Source organism: Nomascus leucogenys, chromosome 12 (genome assembly GCF_006542625.1).
Source record: "Nomascus leucogenys isolate Asia chromosome 12, Asia_NLE_v1, whole genome shotgun sequence".
In the NCBI taxonomy this organism is placed as follows: Eukaryota; Metazoa; Chordata; class Mammalia; order Primates; family Hylobatidae; genus Nomascus; species Nomascus leucogenys.
The window spans coordinates 1,956,251-1,975,029 of NC_044392.1; the positions used below are offsets into that span (position 1 = coordinate 1,956,251).

The 18,779-nt window shown below is 45.0% G+C and overlaps 1 protein-coding gene across 1 annotated transcript in view; it reads right to left on the reverse strand.

Moving 5' to 3' along the window:
- The window catches only part of YARS1 (tyrosyl-tRNA synthetase 1), a 42,935-nt gene that overhangs the window by 6,858 nt on the left and 17,298 nt on the right, over nucleotides 1–18,779 (reverse strand). Inside the window, exons 5-9 of the mRNA XM_003276376.4 lie at nucleotides 16,599–16,679; nucleotides 10,014–10,106; nucleotides 4,944–5,079; nucleotides 4,378–4,463; nucleotides 1,074–1,209 (exon numbers count right to left, since the gene is read on the reverse strand). Of these exons, the coding sequence (XP_003276424.1) occupies nucleotides 1,074–1,209; nucleotides 4,378–4,463; nucleotides 4,944–5,079; nucleotides 10,014–10,106; nucleotides 16,599–16,679 (532 nt within the window). The remainder of the gene's footprint in view (nucleotides 1–1,073; nucleotides 1,210–4,377; nucleotides 4,464–4,943; nucleotides 5,080–10,013; nucleotides 10,107–16,598; nucleotides 16,680–18,779) is intronic.

The window sequence follows — 18,779 nt, forward strand, 5'->3', positions numbered from 1 at the left end:
ACAAAGCTATTAATGCCAATATCTCAGCATTATGCAAAAGTGGATGGCCAACTAAGAGCCAGGCCCATGCACATAGAAGGAAACTGGGAGAATCTAAAGATAACCTTCTCTAAGCTCTGCAGGCTCTGCCCAACAGCTGTATAAGAGACTATCGATACCCTATATACTGGTTGGGTATAATAGGTCTAATCTAATTTCTATCATTTTTCTTTTTTTTTGAGACGGAGTCTCGCTCTGTCGCCCAGGCTGGAGTGCAGTGGCGTGATCTCGGCTCACTGCAAGCTCCGCCTCCCGGGTTCACGCCATTCTCCTGCCTCAGCCTCTCCGAGTAGCTGGGACTACAGGCGCCCGCCACCACGCCCGGCTCATTTTTTGTATTTTTAGTAGAGACGGGGTTTCACCGTGGTCTCAATCTCCTGACCTCGTGATCCGCCTGCCTCGGCCTCCCAAAGTGCTGGGATTACAAGCGTGAGCCACCGCGCCCGGCCCTCATTTTTCTTTTTGAGACATAGAGTCTCACTCTGTTGCCCAGGCTGGAGTGCAGTGGTGCGATCACGGCTCACTGCAGTCTCAACTTCCCCATGCTCAGGTGATCCTCTCACCTCAGCCTCCCAAGTAGCTGGGACTACAGGCATGTGCTACTATGCCTGGCTAATTTTTTTTTTTGGGGGGGTAGAGACTGGGTTTTGGTCTCTAACTTTTGGGCTCAAGTGATCTGCCTGCCTCAGCCTTCTAAAGTGTTAAGATTACATGTGTGAGCCACTGTGTCTGGCCCTGGTCACTATCTTTAATGAAGAGGCAGATTTAACAAACAGACCAGAAGGACCACAGTGTACATCTTACACCAGCAGCTCTCAGCAATGCTGGTACACAAGGATGTGATCACTTCCTGGTGTTAACCAAACCCAAATCAAAATGACTCAGGTTCCATTCTAGGAGCCAGTAGGACGTGACATTCCTGCACTTCAGACCCCCTGGGTTGTTGTGCCCTCAATTTAAGACAGGCATTTTTCCAAGGCTCATTGACAAGCTCTCTCTTCTGATGATGTCGGCCCCTCTCCGGCTGGCCTTACTCTGCTTCGAGGGATCTGGGTAGGCAGCGCTGGCCAGTTTCTTCAGGGCAGGAGTATTAAACTTTTCCCGGATTGGATCCAGCAACTTGTTCAGCGCGACTTCAACAGAATTCTTCAGGTCTCCAGGATGTACAACCTGCAGAATCGAACAAGACCTAGTGAGATAAGGTCTAGAACAGGGCACAGGACACCTGAATCCAAAAAAGTAGGATCAAGGGAGTTTTTCCCAACAGTCTTATTTGATCCTTGTGATAATCTTGTGAGGCAGGTAGAAGAGAGAAGGGAAAATACATTCAGAAAGACTAACATGTCCGAAATCCACGTCTTTTAATTCTGAAATCTATACTAACCTGAGGGTGTTTAGGGAGCTGAATGTATTTGTTAGTCTAATTCTTCTAGTCCCTCCATTTATGCTTAGAGTAGGGTCACAGACCAAGTGGTATTTACAAGCAGAGAAACATTCACACAGGTAACCCAAGGCCTAAAGATAACCTGAGGGAGAGAGCTGAGTAAGAAGAAAGAGGAAGGGCTTTGGAGTTCCACAGACCCAGATTAGATTCCCAGCTAGCTGTGTGTGACTCCAAACTAGGCACATAACCCCTCTACGCTTTGGCTGCTGCTTTTTCTCTTTTCTTTTTGTAGAGACAGGGTCTTGCTATGTTACCTAGGCTGGTCTTGAACTCCTGGGTTCAGGCAATCTGCCTGTCTCTGCCTCCCAAAGTGCTGGGATTACAGGTGTGAGCCACCATGTCCAGCTGAGTGCCTTTTTTATATCTCAAATCTGGTCTGAAACAATCTTCTGGATATTCTGAGGGGACATCCCTTAGGAATGAACACTTTTAATGCGACAAAGCGAACATTTTTGTTTCTGATGCTACTTCTTCATTTCCTTGGGAATATTTAATTTTAATAAAAGCTCTAGGGCTGCGGCTGTCCAATATGGTGGCTATTAGCCTTGTGTGGGTATTTAAATGTAAACTGAAATTCAGTTCTTCAGCTGCACCTGCCATACTGCAAGTGCTCATCAGCCACATGTGGCTTCTGTATCAGGCAGTACAGATAGGACATATCCACCACCACAGAAAGTACTGTTGGATAACATGGCTGCAGATCTTTTTTCTGAGGCATTTTATCTATTCCTAATTCCCACAGAAGACTTTTTTTGTTTTGAGACATGGTCTCACTCTGTTACCCAGCTGGAGTATAGTGGCGCAATCATGGCTCACTGCAGCTTTGATCTCCTGGGCTCAAGCGATCCTCCCACCTCAGTTTTCCCAGTAGCTGTGACTACAGGCATGTGCCATCATGGATGGCCAGTATTTTGATTTTTTTTTTTTGTAGAGACAGAGTCTCACTATGTTGCCTAGGCTAGTCTTCAACTCCTGAGCTCAAGCAATTCTCCTGCCTTGGCCTCCCAAAGTGCTGGGATTACAGGTGTGAGCCACCGCACCTGGCGTACATTAACATCTCTAACAGCCCCATTAAATTGGTTGGACCTGAATTCAGAGTCAATCACAACACCCCCCATTTCATTCCCTATATATGGTATTATGTCTTCCCTTTGTGACCTGGCCCTGCCTATCTCTCCCACAATCCCCCTCCTCACCTTTTAGACTCTAGTCAGACCAAACCACCTGCAGTTCCTCATACATCATGCTGTTTCATCCTACCATGTCTTTGCACGATTTATTCCCTCACAGATTTCCTTGTGAACTCCTGTTCCTCAAGCAAAATACTGCTCGGATAGTAGCGTCTCCTCCACAAGCTTTTCTAGAGTCAATCACTTCCTCCTATGTTATTTCTGGTATATATATATTCTTTTCATTATATATATTCATATACATATTTTCACACATATATTATATTCACATATATACACACATACACACATTTCTGTTCCTGAAATACTTCATCTTTGCTGAGTTAGGTCCTTTATTCCAGCCTGCTAAGTCATTTGGAGAGTGATTAAAGTGCCAGTATATTAGCTTTGTACCATTTGCCCATCGAATCTGGGAACCACCTGAATCCTCATCAAAGCCATTAACAAAATATGCAGCTCTGGAGAGCATAAACAGAGCCCTGGCCAGGCGCGGGGGCTCATGCCTGTAATCCCAGCACTTTGGGAGGCCGAGGCAGGCAGATCACCTGAGGTCAGGAGTTCAAGACCAGCCTGGCCAACATGGTGAAACCCCCGTCTCTACTAAAAAATACGAAAATTAGCTGGGTGTGGTGGTGGGCACCTGTTATCCCGGCTACTCGGGAGGCTGAGGCAGGAGAATCGCTTGAACCTGGGAGGCAGAGGTTGCAGTGAGCCGAGATCGTGCCACTGCACTCCAGCCTAGGCAACAGAATGAGACTCTGTCTCAAAAAAAAACAAAAACAAAAACAAACAAACAAAAAACAAAAAAAACCCCCACAAAAACACAGAGCCCTGTAGCAAGCATGTAACTACAAACCTAGCAGGCCAAGATGGAGAGGTCTGGCAAAGTTGAGTGGGGATTATCTTTCTTTCTTTTCTTTTCCTTTCTTTTTTTCTTTTTGAGACGGAGTTTCACTCTTGTTGCCCAGGCTGGAGTGCAATGGCACGATCTCGGTTCACTGCAACCTCCGACTCCCAGGTTCAAGCGAATCTCCTGCCTCAGCCTCCCGAGTAGCTGGGATTACAGGCGCGTGCCACCATGTCCGGCTACTTTTTTGTATTTTTAGTAGAGATGGGGTTTCTCCATGTTGGTCAGGCTGGTCTCAAACTCCCGACCTCAGATGATCTGCCCACCTTGGCCTCCCAAAGTGCTGGGATTACAGGTGTGAGACACTGCGCCCAGCCCATTCTTTTCTTTTTTTTTTTTTTAGTATCTCATGTAATTTATTGAATACAGTACAGAAAGTGAAAAACAGAATGGTTGTATGGGTACTTGAAGAAGTACGGTTTCTACTGAATGAGTACTGCTTTTGTACATCCTAAAGGGACCACCCGTGTGTATAAGATTACAGACATTTATTGATGAGAAATGTTTCCTGAGAAGAGGTGAGAGAGAGTCCCTGCCAGGTAAGGAAAGGGCCCCAAGGGATAGAAATCCATCTGCATTAACGAGTTCCTAAATCAGAAAAGCTAACTGACAAGAAACTTTAACCAAAACTGCAATTTTGAAGGAAAATGACACTAGTGAGATTACCAAAAGTAGAGCAAAAATAGCAGGCAGCTCACTTTTACACAGAACAAGCTGTTCTAAACAAGTTCTAACAGTCAGCAAAAAATAACAAAATACAGATGTTCATGAAAGGATTCCTTTTCCTTTCATGTTACCTCAGCAGCAAAGTCCTTTTCCAGGTCCATGTAAGCTGTGTAGGTTTTGTTTCCACCCCATTTCTCATCTCGTAGGATCACAAACTCTATAAGGAAAAGGATCCATGTCAACAAACTCATTGACAGTGGCAGAATCGGCATTCCTAGCCCACATGCATGACTATTTGTAGTTTTTGCCATATATTCTGAACTTCATTGTATGGTATTATTCTTAAATTGGATGGGTGGCACTATTGTATACCCAGCTAGCATCTCAGCTGCTTCAGGGGAAGGCTTGTGGCTTATATCTATTTTGTTGTATTTCTCTAGTTCAACATGTCTGCCCCCACCCATACTTCTAACACCTCTGCCCACCCCAATATTCCCTCAGAACCTAGCCTGGTAACGAATATGTGGACAATTAAATTACATCCCAACATCATTCATACTTTAATATATAAGAAATCAGAGCACAGAATCAGGGCAGCCAGTCCCTGGAGGAAGAGTCTGTGACAAATCACAAGTATGATCACAGCATGAATTTTTCTATTCTAGCCTGGCCTCTAGAAGAAAACAGAGAGTGTTACCGGACTTAAGGGGAAAAAGGACATGCTTGATGAAGGACAGAACCCCATTGTTCTCCACATTTCCTGGCTCACAGAAAGCCTTCTTCAGTTTTTTCTTCACATCCTCCTTCCGATCAAGGAGATCAATCTTGGACTCCTAGAAGTTATGGAACGGAAGAGGACCTCTTGTGGTTGAAAATGAGAATATGCTCAACTAATATGAGTTAAATTTTGTTTTTTCTTCTCTGTCGCCCAGGCTGGAGTGCAGTGGCACACTCATGGTGCACTGCAGCCTCAATCTCCTGGGCTCAAGAGATTCTCCCATCTCAGACTCCTGGAAAGCTGGGACTACGCCCAGCTAATTCTATTTTTTGTAGGGACAGGGTTTCATTATGTGGCCCAGGCTGGTCTCAAACTTCTGGGCTCAAGCAATTCTCCCGCCTTGACCTCCCAAAGTGCTGGGATTAAAGGTGTGAGCCACTGTGCCTCGCTAAAAAAATTCTTCTTACAAAGATTTTAACATTAGGTACTTGCAGATATTTTCCTGTGGACGTGGTAAAAATAAATAAATAAAAAGATTTTTTTTTTTTGAGACAGAGTCTCACTCTGTCGCCCAGGCTGGAGTGCAGTGGCGCCATCTGAGCTCACTGCAAGCTCCGCCTCCCGGGTTCACGCCCTTCTCCTGCCTCAGCCTCCCGAATAGCTGGGATTACAGGTGACCGTCACCATGCCTGGCTAATTTTGTTTTTGTATTTTTAGTAGAGACGGGGTTTCACCGTGGTAGCCAGGATGGTCTCGATCTCCTGACCTCATGGATCTGCCTGCCTTGGCCTCTCAAAGTGCTGGGATTACAGGTATGAGCCACCGCGCCCGGGCAATAAAAATATTTTAACATTAGGCTGGGCACGGTGGCTCACACCTGTAGTCTTATCACTTTGGGAGGCTGGAGGGTCTCTTGAGCCCAGGAGTTTAAGACCAGCGTGGGCAACATAGTAAGACCCCATCTCTACTGAAAATAAAAAATTAGCTGTGTGTGGTGGTATGCGCCTGTGCTCCCAGCTACTCAGGAGGCTGAGGCAGGAGGATCACTTGAGCCCAGGAGGTTGAAACTGCAGTGAGGCATGGTCATGCCACTCACCCCAGCCTGGGTGACGGGGAAAAACCACCCACAATCCTGCCATCTAACAAATTAAACTATTTTATTTTTTGTGTTCTTCTCAGGCTTTGTTTATAACACACAAAATTGTTATGAATTTGTAGCTGGAGAATAAATGTCTATCTTTTAAGTATTTCTGAGTGGCTACCTGGTCCTTACTTATAATTTTTTTTTCTTTTCAGACGGTCTCGCTCTGTTGCTCAGGATGGAGTACAGTGGTGCAATTATAGTTCACTGTAACTTCCAACTCCTGCCATTAAGTGATCCTCTGACCTCAGCCTCATGAGGAGCTAGGACTACAGGTGTACACAACCATGCCTGGCTGATTTTTTTTTAATTTTTTAATTAATTAATTAATTATTTATTTTTTGAGATGGAGTTTTGCTTTTGATGCCCAGGCTGGAGTACAATGGCATGATCTTGGCTCACCTCAACCTCTGCCTCCTGGGTTCAAGCAGTTCCTCCTGCCTCAGCCTCCCAAGTAGCTGGGATTACAGGCTGCACCACCACGCCCAGCTAATTTTGTATTTTTAGTAGAGATGGGGTTTCTCCATGTTGGTCAGGCTGGCGTCGAACTCCTGACCTTAGGTGATTCACCCACCTTGGCCTCCCAAAGTGCTAGGATTACACGCGTGAGCCACCGCATCTGGCACGCCTGGCTAATTTTCATTTTTGTTAAAATGGGGTCTCACTGTGTTGCCCAGGACAATCTCAAACTCCTGGCCTCTAGCAATCCTCCTGTCTCAGCTTCCCAAAGTGTTGGGATCGATAGGATCTTGCTTGCTCTGTCGCCCAGGCTGGAGTGTGGTGGCACAATCATGGCCCACTGTGACCTTTGCCTCCCATGCTCAAGTACTCCTCCTACCTCAGCCTTCCATGTAGCTGGAACTATTGGTGCATGCCACCATGCCTAGCTAATTTTTAAAATTTTTTGTAGAGATGGGATTTTATCATGTTGCCAAGGCTGGTCTTGAACTCCTGGATTCAAGCTATCTGCCCACCCTGGCTTCCCAAAGTGCTAGGATTACAGGTGTGAACCACAATGTGTGGCCTACTTATAGTTTTTATGCCGTATTATATTCCCAATTATTAGTGGAAACATAATTTACAAACTCCAAATGTTAGATTCTATCCTAATTTTTACAAGTTATATATAATGCTACATTGGACATCTTTGCAGAGTTTTTTCCCTTCTCTAAAATCATTTCCTTAAGCTGCCCAAAATTGCTAGGTTCAAAACTGTTTTTTGAAAGGTATGCTAATCAACATTGCTGTCAACAATGTGTGAGGATACTTGTTCATAGCAATCAGCCCCACTAAGTATTATATATTATCTACAGCCATTTTTCCTTTTTAGGTAATAGGCTTTGTTTCTTATTTGGAAAGAGTGAGTTCATGGTCATTTGAGTTCAGTGGTTACCAAATTCTAGCTCCCATGTGACCGTATATGAATCACCTTTTACTGGGGTCCACCCAAACCTAATGAATCAAAATCTCTTGGGCTTGGGCCAGGCATTTTTTTTTTGTTTTTGAGATGGAGTCTCACTCTGTGGCCCAGGCTGGAGTGCAATGATGCAATCTTGACTCAGTGCAACCTCTGCCTCCCAGGTTCAAGCGATTCTCCTGCTTCAGCCTCCTGAGTAGCTGGGATTACAGGTGCGTGCCACCACACCCAGCTGAATTTTATATTTTTAGTAGAGAAGGGGTTTCACCATGTTGGCCAGGCTGGTCTGGAACTCCTGACCTCAGGTGATCCACCTGCCTTGGCCTCCCAAAGTGCTGGGATTACAGGTGTGAGCCACTGTGCCCGGCCTTTTTTTTTTTTTTTTTTTTTTTTTTTTTTTTTTTGAGACGGAGTCTCGCTCTTTCACCCAGGCTAGAGTGCAGTGGTGCGATCTCGGCTCACTGCAGGCTCCGCCCCCTGGGGTTCATGCCATTCTCCTGCCTCAGCCTCCTGCGTAGCTGGGACTACAGGCGCCCGCCACCACGCCCGGCTAATTTTTTGTATTTTTAGTGGAGAGGGGGTTTCACCGTGTTAGCCAGGATGGTCTCGATCTCCTGACCTCATGATCCGCCCGCCTGGCCTCCCAAAGTGCTGGGATTACAGGCGTGAGCCACCGGCCTGGCCTGCCTTTTTTTTTTTTTTGAGATGGAGTCTCGCTCTTGTTGCCCAGGCTGGAGTGCAATGGCGTGATCTCGGCTCACTGCAACCTCTGCCTCCTGGGTTCAAGCAATTCTCCTGCCTCAGCCTCCCTAGTAGCTGGGATTACAGGTGCCTGCCACCACGCCTGGCTAATTTTTGTACTTTTGGTAGAGATGGGGTTTCACCATGTTGGACAGGCTGGTCTCGAACTCCTGACCTCAGGTATCCATCTGCCATGGCCTCCCAAGGTGGTGGGATTACAGGCATGAGCTTGTAAAACTTTTTGGCTGGGTGTGGTGGCTCATGCCTATAATCCCAGCACCTTGGGAGGCCGAGGTGGGCAGATCATGAGGTCAGGAGATCAAGACCATCCTGGCTAACACAGTGAAACCCCATCTCGCTTAAAAACTACAAAAAAAAAAAATTAGCGAGGCATGGTGGCGGGCGCCTGTAGTCCCAGCTACTCCAGGAAGCTGAGGCAGGAGAGTGGCGTGAACCCGGGAGGTGGAGCTTGCAGTGAGCCGAGATCGTGCCACTGCACTCCAGCCTGGGTGACAGAGTGAGACTCCATCTCAAAATAAATAAATAAATAAACAAATAAATAAATAAATAAAAACACACACACACACACACACACACACACACACACACACATAAACTTCTCCAAGTGATTCTGATTTGGGAACTACTGCTAGGCCTGATTACCAGGGTGAAGAAACAGCAAATGTCACCAAACAGGATGAGTGATACGATATTTGTCAGAGGAATAAGTGACACATGGAGCATTTTAATGTGAGAGAAAAAGAAACGAGTATATTCTTTAAAAATATGGTAACAGGGAGGCCAGACGCAGTGGCTCACACCTGGAATCCCAGCACTTTGCAAGGCTGAGGAGGGTGGATCACCAGGTCAGGAGTTCAAGACCAGCCTGGCCAAGACGGTGAAACCCCGTCTCTACTAAAAATACAAAAATTAGCTGGGCATTGTGGCATTTGCCTATAATCCCAGCTACTCAGGAGGCTGAGGCAGGAGAATTGCTTGAACCCGGGAGATGGAGGTTCCAGTAAGCTGAGATCACACCACTGCACTCCAGCCTGGGCAACAGAGTAAAACTGTCTCAAAAAAAGAAAAAAAAAAGAGAGAGAGAGAGAAAGGAAGGAAGGAAGGAAGGAAGGAAGGAAGGAAGGAAGGAAGGAAGGAAGGAAATACAGATTCCTAAGTTCCTCCCAGAACTACTTTATCAGAATCTCTATGGACAAGGTCTAATCAACACTTTTTTTTTTTTTTTTTAATTCCCTAGATGATTCTGAAGGTAAGCCATGTTTGGGAACCCAGAACTCAACTTTTCACATCTTTGGATTTCCACACTCTAATGATCAGAACCAAAGTGAACTTTCCCTCAAGTACATGAGCTCAAGAGGGACTCTTAAAAGATATCATAATATTAGTGATATCAAGTATTACCCTAGGAATCAAAATGCTAATTAGTGAAATGCAACCACAGTGCTCTCATTAATAAGGCTGAATTTTATCACAGTTCTATGAACAAAGATATTACTTTTGCTTGTATTTTTTTATCAGCAGTAAAAACCATTAAGTTATGGTTAGATCTCATCAGGACTGCTCTGGATCCTTTGATACTCAAGAACCACTGAACTAATTGAATGCTGTAAGGCCCCTTCTAACTCAAATACTGGAAAATTCTAGTTAGCCAGGTCACTGTTCTTTCTGGTCCTCGATCTCTCCATTGAGGCTGAAGATTTCTAAATTCGAGTCTCAGCTGGCAACTTACCTCTTCTGAAGAGCTCATTTTGCTGCCTGTTAATCCTGGAACCATAGGATTCATCAAATGGACCCGTTTTGAATAGCCAAGTGCAGGGAGGTACTGAGAGATTAGAGAAACACACAAAAGCAGATTATTAGTCTAAGTTCCTACTCAGTGCCCCGATCTCATCTAACTTGGCCAGCAACTGAGTAGTTGTTATATTGCTTCCAATCTTTTTATACCAAATACGTAGTTTTCGACAGTGACTATAATTCAAGCGAAGTTTTTTTCCCTACTGCTTTTCTATCAGTATTACATTGTGAGGCTATTGGACTTATGTCACCATAAACAACAACAAAAGCTGGAAATACATAAAACAACAGGGCAAGCTGGGCACGGTGGCTCACGCCTGTAATCCCAGCACTTTGGGAGGCTGAGGTTGGGCGGATCACCTAAGGTCAGGAGTTCAAGACGAGCCTGGCCAACATGGTGAAACCCCATCTCTACTAAGAATACGAAAATTAGCCAAGCGTGGTGGCAGGCACCTGTAATTCCAGCTACTTGGGAGGCTGAGGCAGTAGGATCACTTGAACCTGGGAGGCAGAGGTTGCAGTGAGCCAAGATTGTGCCATTGCACTCCAGCCTGGGCGACAAGAGCGAGACTCCATCTCAAAAACAAAAACAAAAACAAAAACAAAAACAGAACAAAAAACAAAACAAAAAAACACCAACAGGGCAGCAAATCTTGAGCGAAAGGAAGTAAGGTGACTACACACTTGCCTTGGCTTTCTCACTGAGGGTATTTTTTTGCAAACCAGGTGCTGAGAAAAAGAGACCAAGCAGACGGCAAGAGACTAAGCAGAGGAAACAGCTATTGGAGTTCAGGGCTGGAGGAGGTTAGGGACTGGGATGGCTTCCTCAGCCTATGTCAAAATTCCCCACTGATTTCTTGGCTGACTCATAGCTGTTTATGAACATAGTGAGATACCAGGAAGTCTGGCAGAGAACAGGCTCTGGGAGGCTGGAGACCTGGGCAGAGATTTTGGAGGCTGCACAGTATTGGGGAGACAGAGATGGAAGTTTAGGTCCAATCAAAGTAGAGAGGGCTTTGTGAACACCCTGATATTTCAGTTTGAGTCTCTAGATAAAGGCCATGCTCTAGGAACAAGGACCACACCACAGGAGTAAAGGCCAAGCTGAAGTAGATGTGTTCTAACAAAGCCTAAGACCAACCCCTGACAGAACCCAGGTGATAAGTCAGTAATTTAGCAATCTACAGAAAACATAGCATCCTATAAACATAATCCAGAAGGTCTACAATGCATCTATAATCCCTTTGATATACACACACAAAAAAATACTAGAAATGGGAAGCAGAGAAAGCGGCTGACAGTCATGAGAAAATAGTCAATAGAAGCAGATTCAGAAACAATCCAGATATTGCAGTAAACAGACCATGTTGCCAAAATAACTGATTGGTATGTTAAAGAAAATAAGCCGGGCGTGGTGGCTCATGCCTGTAATCCCAGCACTTTGGGAGGCCAAAGCGGGTGGATCACAAGGTCAGGAGATCGAGACCATCCTGGCTAACACGGTGAAACCCCCATCTCTACTAAAAATACAAAAAACTAGCCAGGTGTGGTGGCGGGTGCCTGTAGTCCGAGCTACTCAGGAGGCTGAGGCAGGAGAATGGCGTGAACCTGGGAGGCGGAGCTTGCAGTGAGCCGAGATTGCGCCACTGCACTCTAGCCTGGGCGACAGAGCGAGACTCCAACTCAAAAAAAAAAAGAGTACATAGGCAGAATAGGCAGGAAAAACAAACCGAAAAGGAAATAAGAAAAGACAGACAAAATGGATGAAAAAGAATTGTAAAAGACAATTGGAATCTATAAAAAGAATCAAATGGAAGTTCTAAAATGTCACAATACAATACTGGATTTAACAGAAGACAGGATTGATAAACTTGAGGAAAGTTCAATAGAACATATCCAAACTAAAGCACAGAGGGAACAAAGAAAGGAAAGCAACAGAACAGAATATGGGACATGAGTTTTATAAAGTCCCTAGAGGAGAAAGAGAATAAGAGAGAAGCAGTATTTGAGGAAATCATGGCAGACAATTTCCCAAATTTGATGAAAACAAATCCACTGATTCAAGAAGCTCAGCAAAATCTAAGCAGGATAAATACAAAGAAAACTATAGCTGAAAACATCATAGCTGGTCAGGCACAGTGGTTCACACCTGTAATCCTAGCAATTTGGGAGGCCAAGGCAGGCAAATCGTTTGAGCTCAGGAGTTTGAGACTAGCCTGGCCAACAAGGTGAAACTCCATCTCCAAAAAAAAAAAAAAAATACAAAAATTAGCCAGGCATGGTAGCACACGCCCATAGTCCCAGCTACTCGGGAGGCTGAGGTGGGAGTATCACCTGAGCCCAGGAAGTCAAGGCTGCAGTGAGCCAGGATCAATCACTCCAGCCTGGGCGATGCAAGCAAGACCCTGTCTGAAAGAAAACAACAACAAAAACATCATGGTCAAATTGCTGAAAATCAGAAACAAGAAAAAATCTTAAAAGCAGTCAGACAAAAGACATATTATCTGTAAAGGAGAAACAATAATACTTAGAGGTGACTTTTCAGTTGAAACTATGGAAGCCAGAAGGCAATGCAATGATCCTTTAAAAGTGCCAATAAGAAAAATAATTGCAAACTTCAAATTTTATACCCAGTGAAAGAAACTGAAAGATGTTTTCAGATAAAAGAAAGCTGAAAGAACTCATTACTGAAAGAACTGCACTACAAACACAAAATACTAAGTGGGGGCTCTTCAGGTTGAAGGAAAATGAACTCACACAGAAGCAAAGAACTGCAGGCAAGAATCAAGAGTATCAGAAAGGGTAAGTCGGGGTAGATATAGATGAAAAGTGATTTCAAAAACAGTTATAGGCTGAGCGCAGTGGCTCACGCCTGTAATCCCAGCACTTTGGGAGGCCAAGGTGGGCGGATCGCTTGAGGTCAGGAGTTCAAGACCAGCCTGGTCAACATGGTGAAACCCTGTCTCTACTAAAAATACAAAAATTAGCCAGGCGTGGTGGCGGGCACCTGTAATCCCAGCTACTCAGTAGGCTGAGGCATGAGAATCCCTTGAACCAGGGAGGTGGATGTTGCAGTGAGCCAAGATCATGCCATTGCCCTTCAGCCTGGGCGACAGAGGGAGACTCAGTCTCAGAAAAATTAAAAAAAAAAAAACTGCAATAAAGTCTTTAAGATTTATTTTATTTTATTTTTGAGACAAGGGCTCTCTCTGTTGCCCAGCCTGGAGTACAATGGTGCGATCTCAGCTTACTGCAACCTCTGCCTCCCAGGCTCAAACAATTCTCCTGTGTCAGCCTCTTGAATAGCTGGGATTATAGGTGCACACCACCACGTCTGGCTAATTTTTGTATTTTTACTAGAAACGAGGTTTCATCATGGTGGTCAGGCTGGTCTCAAACTCCTGACCTCAGGTGATCTGCCCGTCTTGGCCCCCCAAAGTGCTGGGATTACAGGAGTGACCCATTGCGCCCGGCCAAGGGATTTAAAATTTATGTCAAAAATGAGTTTTGAGGCCGGGCGCAGTGGCTCATGCCTGTAATCCCAGCACTTTGGGAGGCCAAGGCGGGTGGGTCATGAGGTCAGTAGATTGAGACCATCCTGGCCAATATGGTGAAACCCCATCTCTACTAAAAATACAAAAATTAGCTGGGCATGGTTGTGAGTGCCTGTAATCCCAGCTACTTGGGAGGCTGAGGCAGGAGAATGGCTTGAACCCGGGAGGCGGAGCTTGCAGTGAGCCAAGATCACGCCACTGCACTGGTGACAGAGCAAGACTCTGTCTCAAAAAAAAAAAAAAAAAGATGACTTTTGCCGGGCGCGGTGGCTCATGCCTGTAACCTCAGCACTTTGGGAGGCCAAGGTGGGAGGATCACAAGTTCAGGAGATCGAGACCACCTTGGCTAACATGGTGAAACCCGTCTCTACTAAAAATACAAAAAATTAGCCGGATGTGGTGGCGGGCACCTGTAGTCCAGCTACTTGGGAGGCTGAGGCAGGAGAATGGCATGAACCCGGGAGGTGGAGCTTGCAGTGAGCCGAGATCGCGCTATTGCACTCCAGCCTGGGCGACACAGCAAGACTCCGTCTCAAAAAACAAAAACAAACAAACAAACAAACAAACAAACAAAAAATGAGTTTTACTGGAGCAAAAATGTAGTAAAACTGTTTCCTGAATTGTTGGGCAGTGGTAAAAATATCTAACTTAAACTGTAATAAATTGCAAGGATATATGTTGTAATCTCTAGGGCAGGGATGGGCAAACTGTTTTAGAAAGGGCCAGTTAATAAAGATTTTAGGGGCTGGGTGCGGTGGCTCACGCCTGTAATCCTAGCACTATGGGAGGCCAAGGCGGGCGGATCATGAGGTCAAGAGATCAAGACCATCCTGGCCAATATGGTGAAACCCTGTCTCTACTAAAAATACAAAAATTAGCTGGGTGTGGTGGCACGCACCTGTAGTCCCAGCTGCTTGGGAGGCTGAGGCAGGAGAATCACTTGAACCCAGGAGGCAGAGGTTGCAGTGAGCCAAGATTGCGCCACTGCACTCCAGCATGGGTGACAAAGCGAGACTCCCTCTCAAAAAAGATTTTAGGCTTTATGGGCCACATGTGCTCTTTACTGCATATTCTTCATCTTTTTTTCACAATTCTTAAACAACGTAAAAACCATTCTTAGCTCATGAGTCATACAAAAACAAGGTATGGGCCAAATCCCTGCTCTAATAATAAAAGAAGGTCCAGCTAAAAAGTTAATCAAGCAGATAAAATGAAATAATAGGCCGGGCATGGTGGCTCATGCTTGTAATCCCAGTACTTTGAGAGGCTGAGACGGGTGGATCATGAGGTCAAGAGTTCGAGATCAGCCTGGCCAACATAGTGAAACCCCCGTCTCTACTAAAAATACAAAAAAATTAGCTGGGTGTGGTGACGGGCACCTGTAATCCCAGCTACTTGGGAGGCTGAGGCAAAGAGAGTTGCTTGAACCTGGGAGACAGAGGTTGCAGTGAGCCAAGCTCACGCCACTGCACTCCAGCCCAGGTAACAGTGCGAGACTCTGCCTTAAAACAACAACAACAACAACAAAAAAAAAACAAATAATCAAACAATGTATTTTTTATTCTTTTTGGTTTTTTTTTTCAGAGACAAGGTCTTGCTTTGTCACCCAGTTTGGAGTGTGATGGTGTGATCATGGCTCACTGCAGCCATGATCATACCTCCTGGGCTCAAGCAATCATTCTGCCTCGGCCTCCTGAATAGCTGGGACTACAGAGGCGTGCCTGGCTAATTTTTTATTTTATTGTGGAGACAGAGTCTTGCTATGTGGCCCAGGCTGGTCTTGAACTCTTGGGCTCAAATGATCCTCCTGCCTCAGCCTTCCAATGTACTGGGATTACAGGCATGAGCCATAGTACCTGACCCTCAAAAAATTTATATTGTGGCTGGGTGCAGTGGCTCACACCTGTAATCCCAGTGCTTTGGAAGGCTGAGATGGGTGGATCACCTGAGGTCAGGAGTTCGAAACCAGCCTGGCCAACATGGTGAAACCCCATCTCTACTTAAAAATATAAAAATTACCTAGGCATGGTGGCAGGTGCCTGTAATCCCAGCTACTCGGGAGGCTGAGGCAGGAGAATCGCTTGAAACCAGAAGGTGGAGGTTGCAGTGAGCCGAGAGTGAGCCATTGCACTCCAGCCTGGGTGACAAGAGCAAAACTCTGTCTCAAAAAAAAAAAAAAAAAAAAAAAAAAAAAAAAAATATATATATATATATATATATATATAGAAAGAAGGAAAAAAAAGGAGAGAGAGAGTAAGCATTTCTACATTCATTAAATATATCAAAAAACTAAGCCAGGCACAGTGGATCTCGCCTATAATCCCAGCACTTTGGGAGGCCAAGGCAGGAAGACTGCATGAGCCCAGGGGTTTGAGACCTGCCTGGGCAACACAGGAAGGCCTCATCTCTACAAGTAATTTTAAAACTAGCCAGGTGTTGTGGCATGCACCTGTGGTCCCAGCTACTTGGGAGGCTGAGGTGGGAGAATTGCTTGAGCCCAGGCTGTCAAGGCTGCGATGAGCTGTGACTGCACCACTGCACTCTGGCCTGGGCAACAGAGTGAGAACCTGTCTCAAAAAAAAGACAAGAAAAAGAAAAAGATGCTGGAAAATGTGAACCAAATGCTCTGTGAAAGGACAGTAGTTCCAACTGGTAATGCCTCTCCTTGGAAACTGGGCTATTAGCAAAGGAGTAAATCCAACAGGTGCAGGAGCAGCTTCCTGGCTGTCACCAGGCACATGGGCTTTGGAGTTTGAAAGATCTGGGTACTAATTATTCCTGCTCAGTTACTAACTGTGTGATATTGGACAACTTCTTATTCTTCTATCCTCAGTGTTCTCATCTGCAAAACAAGGAGAATATTTACCATACACTATGACTAGCGGGACTGACACATCATAGTTCAATAAACATCGTTGCATACCTCTGAGGTGCAAGTGAAAAAAGACAGGAAAGCGGATACTCACCTTCTCTGCAAAGGTGAAAATCTTTCTCTGATCAACGCCTCCAAATTGGGCATCAACTTTTAAATACTCTTCATCCAAAGCCTGTGGAAAGAAACACATGAACATAAACATCTACTTTATTTTTTTGAGACAGAGTCTCGCTCTGTCGCCCAGGCTGGAGCGCTGTGGTGTGATCTCGGCTCACTGCCACCTCTGCCTCTCGGGTTCAAGTGAGTCTCCTGCCTCAGCCTCCCTAGTAGTTGGGCTTACAGGCATGTACCACCACGCCCGGCTGATTTTTTGTATTTTTAGTAGAGACAGGTTTTGCCATGTTGCCCAGGCTGGCCTTAAACTCCTGAGCTCAGGTGATCCACCCACCTTGGCCTCCCAAATTGCTGGGATTACAGGCAAGAGCCACCGTGCCCAGCCTAAACATCTATTTTATTTCTTCTATATGGGTCTGAGAAATCAGAAACTTTAGGAAATTACTAGATTTTTCAGAAGGTAAAGCCAAGAAGAAAATAAACAGCAGCCAGCTTCCCTCTTGGCCTCAAAAGCTGCAAAGACAGTTGAGTGTTTGCGGTGAACATTACTCCATGTGGATGTCATGGGATAAAAAAATAAGAGTAGTCTCTGCCCTCAGGATACACAGAATCCTGCAGGGAGGGAGAGAAGAAGAAAACAAACCATAGTCATGCCAAAAGTATCCTACTGAATAAGGTGGCCTGTGACAAATGACATATAAGTAGCATAAAGAAGTCCTGTGAGAATTCGGGAAAAAGTAAGACTGAACTAGAAAATAGTGACTGTCTGGGTGCAATGGCTCACACCTGTAATCCGAGCACTTTGGGAGGCTGAGGTGGAAAGATCACTTGAGCCCGGGTGTCTCTCCAAAAATAAAAAACAAACAAACAAAAAGAAATTAGCCAAGTGTGATGGCGCGCTTCTATAGTCCCAGCTACTCAGAAGGCTGAGGTAGGAGGATCACCTAAGCCCAGAGAGGTCGTGGCTGCAGTGAGCCATGATCGTGCCACTGCACCAGAGTGAGGCCCTGTCTCAAAAAATAAAATTAAATTAAAATAAATAAATAAAACAGTGACTGTCACTTATGACATGCCAGGCCTGCTGCCAGCTCCGTGGATGGTGAGATAAATCAGACCCAGACTCTCCCTTCAAGAAGCCCAATTATCCAGCTGGGGAGAGACAAGTAAACAGATCATTTCAACTCAGTGTGCTAAGGGTTAACCCAGATGTTCATAGAAGGAACAGTGTTGACATAAAAGAAGAAATTATCTCTATTTAGTAAGATGGGTGTGGAGAAGGCTTCCTAGAATCAGATTGTGGGCTAAGCTTGGTTTTCAAGAACATATAGATGTTTTTCACCATGCAGAGGAAATAGAATGTGAGAATGCACAGAGGTGTGAAGTGTTTAGGGAAATTTTGAGTGATTCAGTCTGCAAAAGTACAAACTTCAAGGGAGGTGGGAAGTAGTGACTGATGAGGTTAGAAAAGTAGGTAAGGACCATGAAATGTCATGCTAGGGTGCCTAGTGTTATCTTGGCCAATGAAAGGTTTTAAGGAGAGGAGAAATATGACCAGCACTGTAGGAAGACTGCAACAGTAACAGGGCAGGGCAGAGACTGGAGACCCATGGGCTAGAGACAAAGTGAATGGCTCGAAGGCTATTGTGACAGTCTAAGTGAGAAATATTGATGAATAAAAGACAATGAGGATGCAGAGCAAGAATGAATTTAAGACATTTTAAAAAAGTAGAATTGATAAATTTAGTGCATGATTGGCTGAAGGGAAGAGGAAGAGAAGGCTGAACAAGCAGGAACAGTCTAGAACAGCATTATCCAACAGAATCTTCTGTGGTGATGAATATGTTATATATCTGTGCTGTCCAATATAGTAGCTAACGAAGAACTTGATATATAGCCAATGCGACTAGAGAACAAAAATTTCCATTTTATTTAATTTTAATGGCCACATATGACTAGGACTAGAGGCTACCACATTAGACGGTACAGACATAGTTTTTTCTTTCTTTCTTTTTCTTTTTTTTTTTAGAGATGGAGTCTCACACACACATAATAAAACAGAGATGGAGTCTTGCTACGTTGCCTAGGCTGGTCTTGAACTCCTGGCCTCAAGCGATCCTCCTGCCTTGGACTTGGGATTATAGGCATAAACCATGGCGCC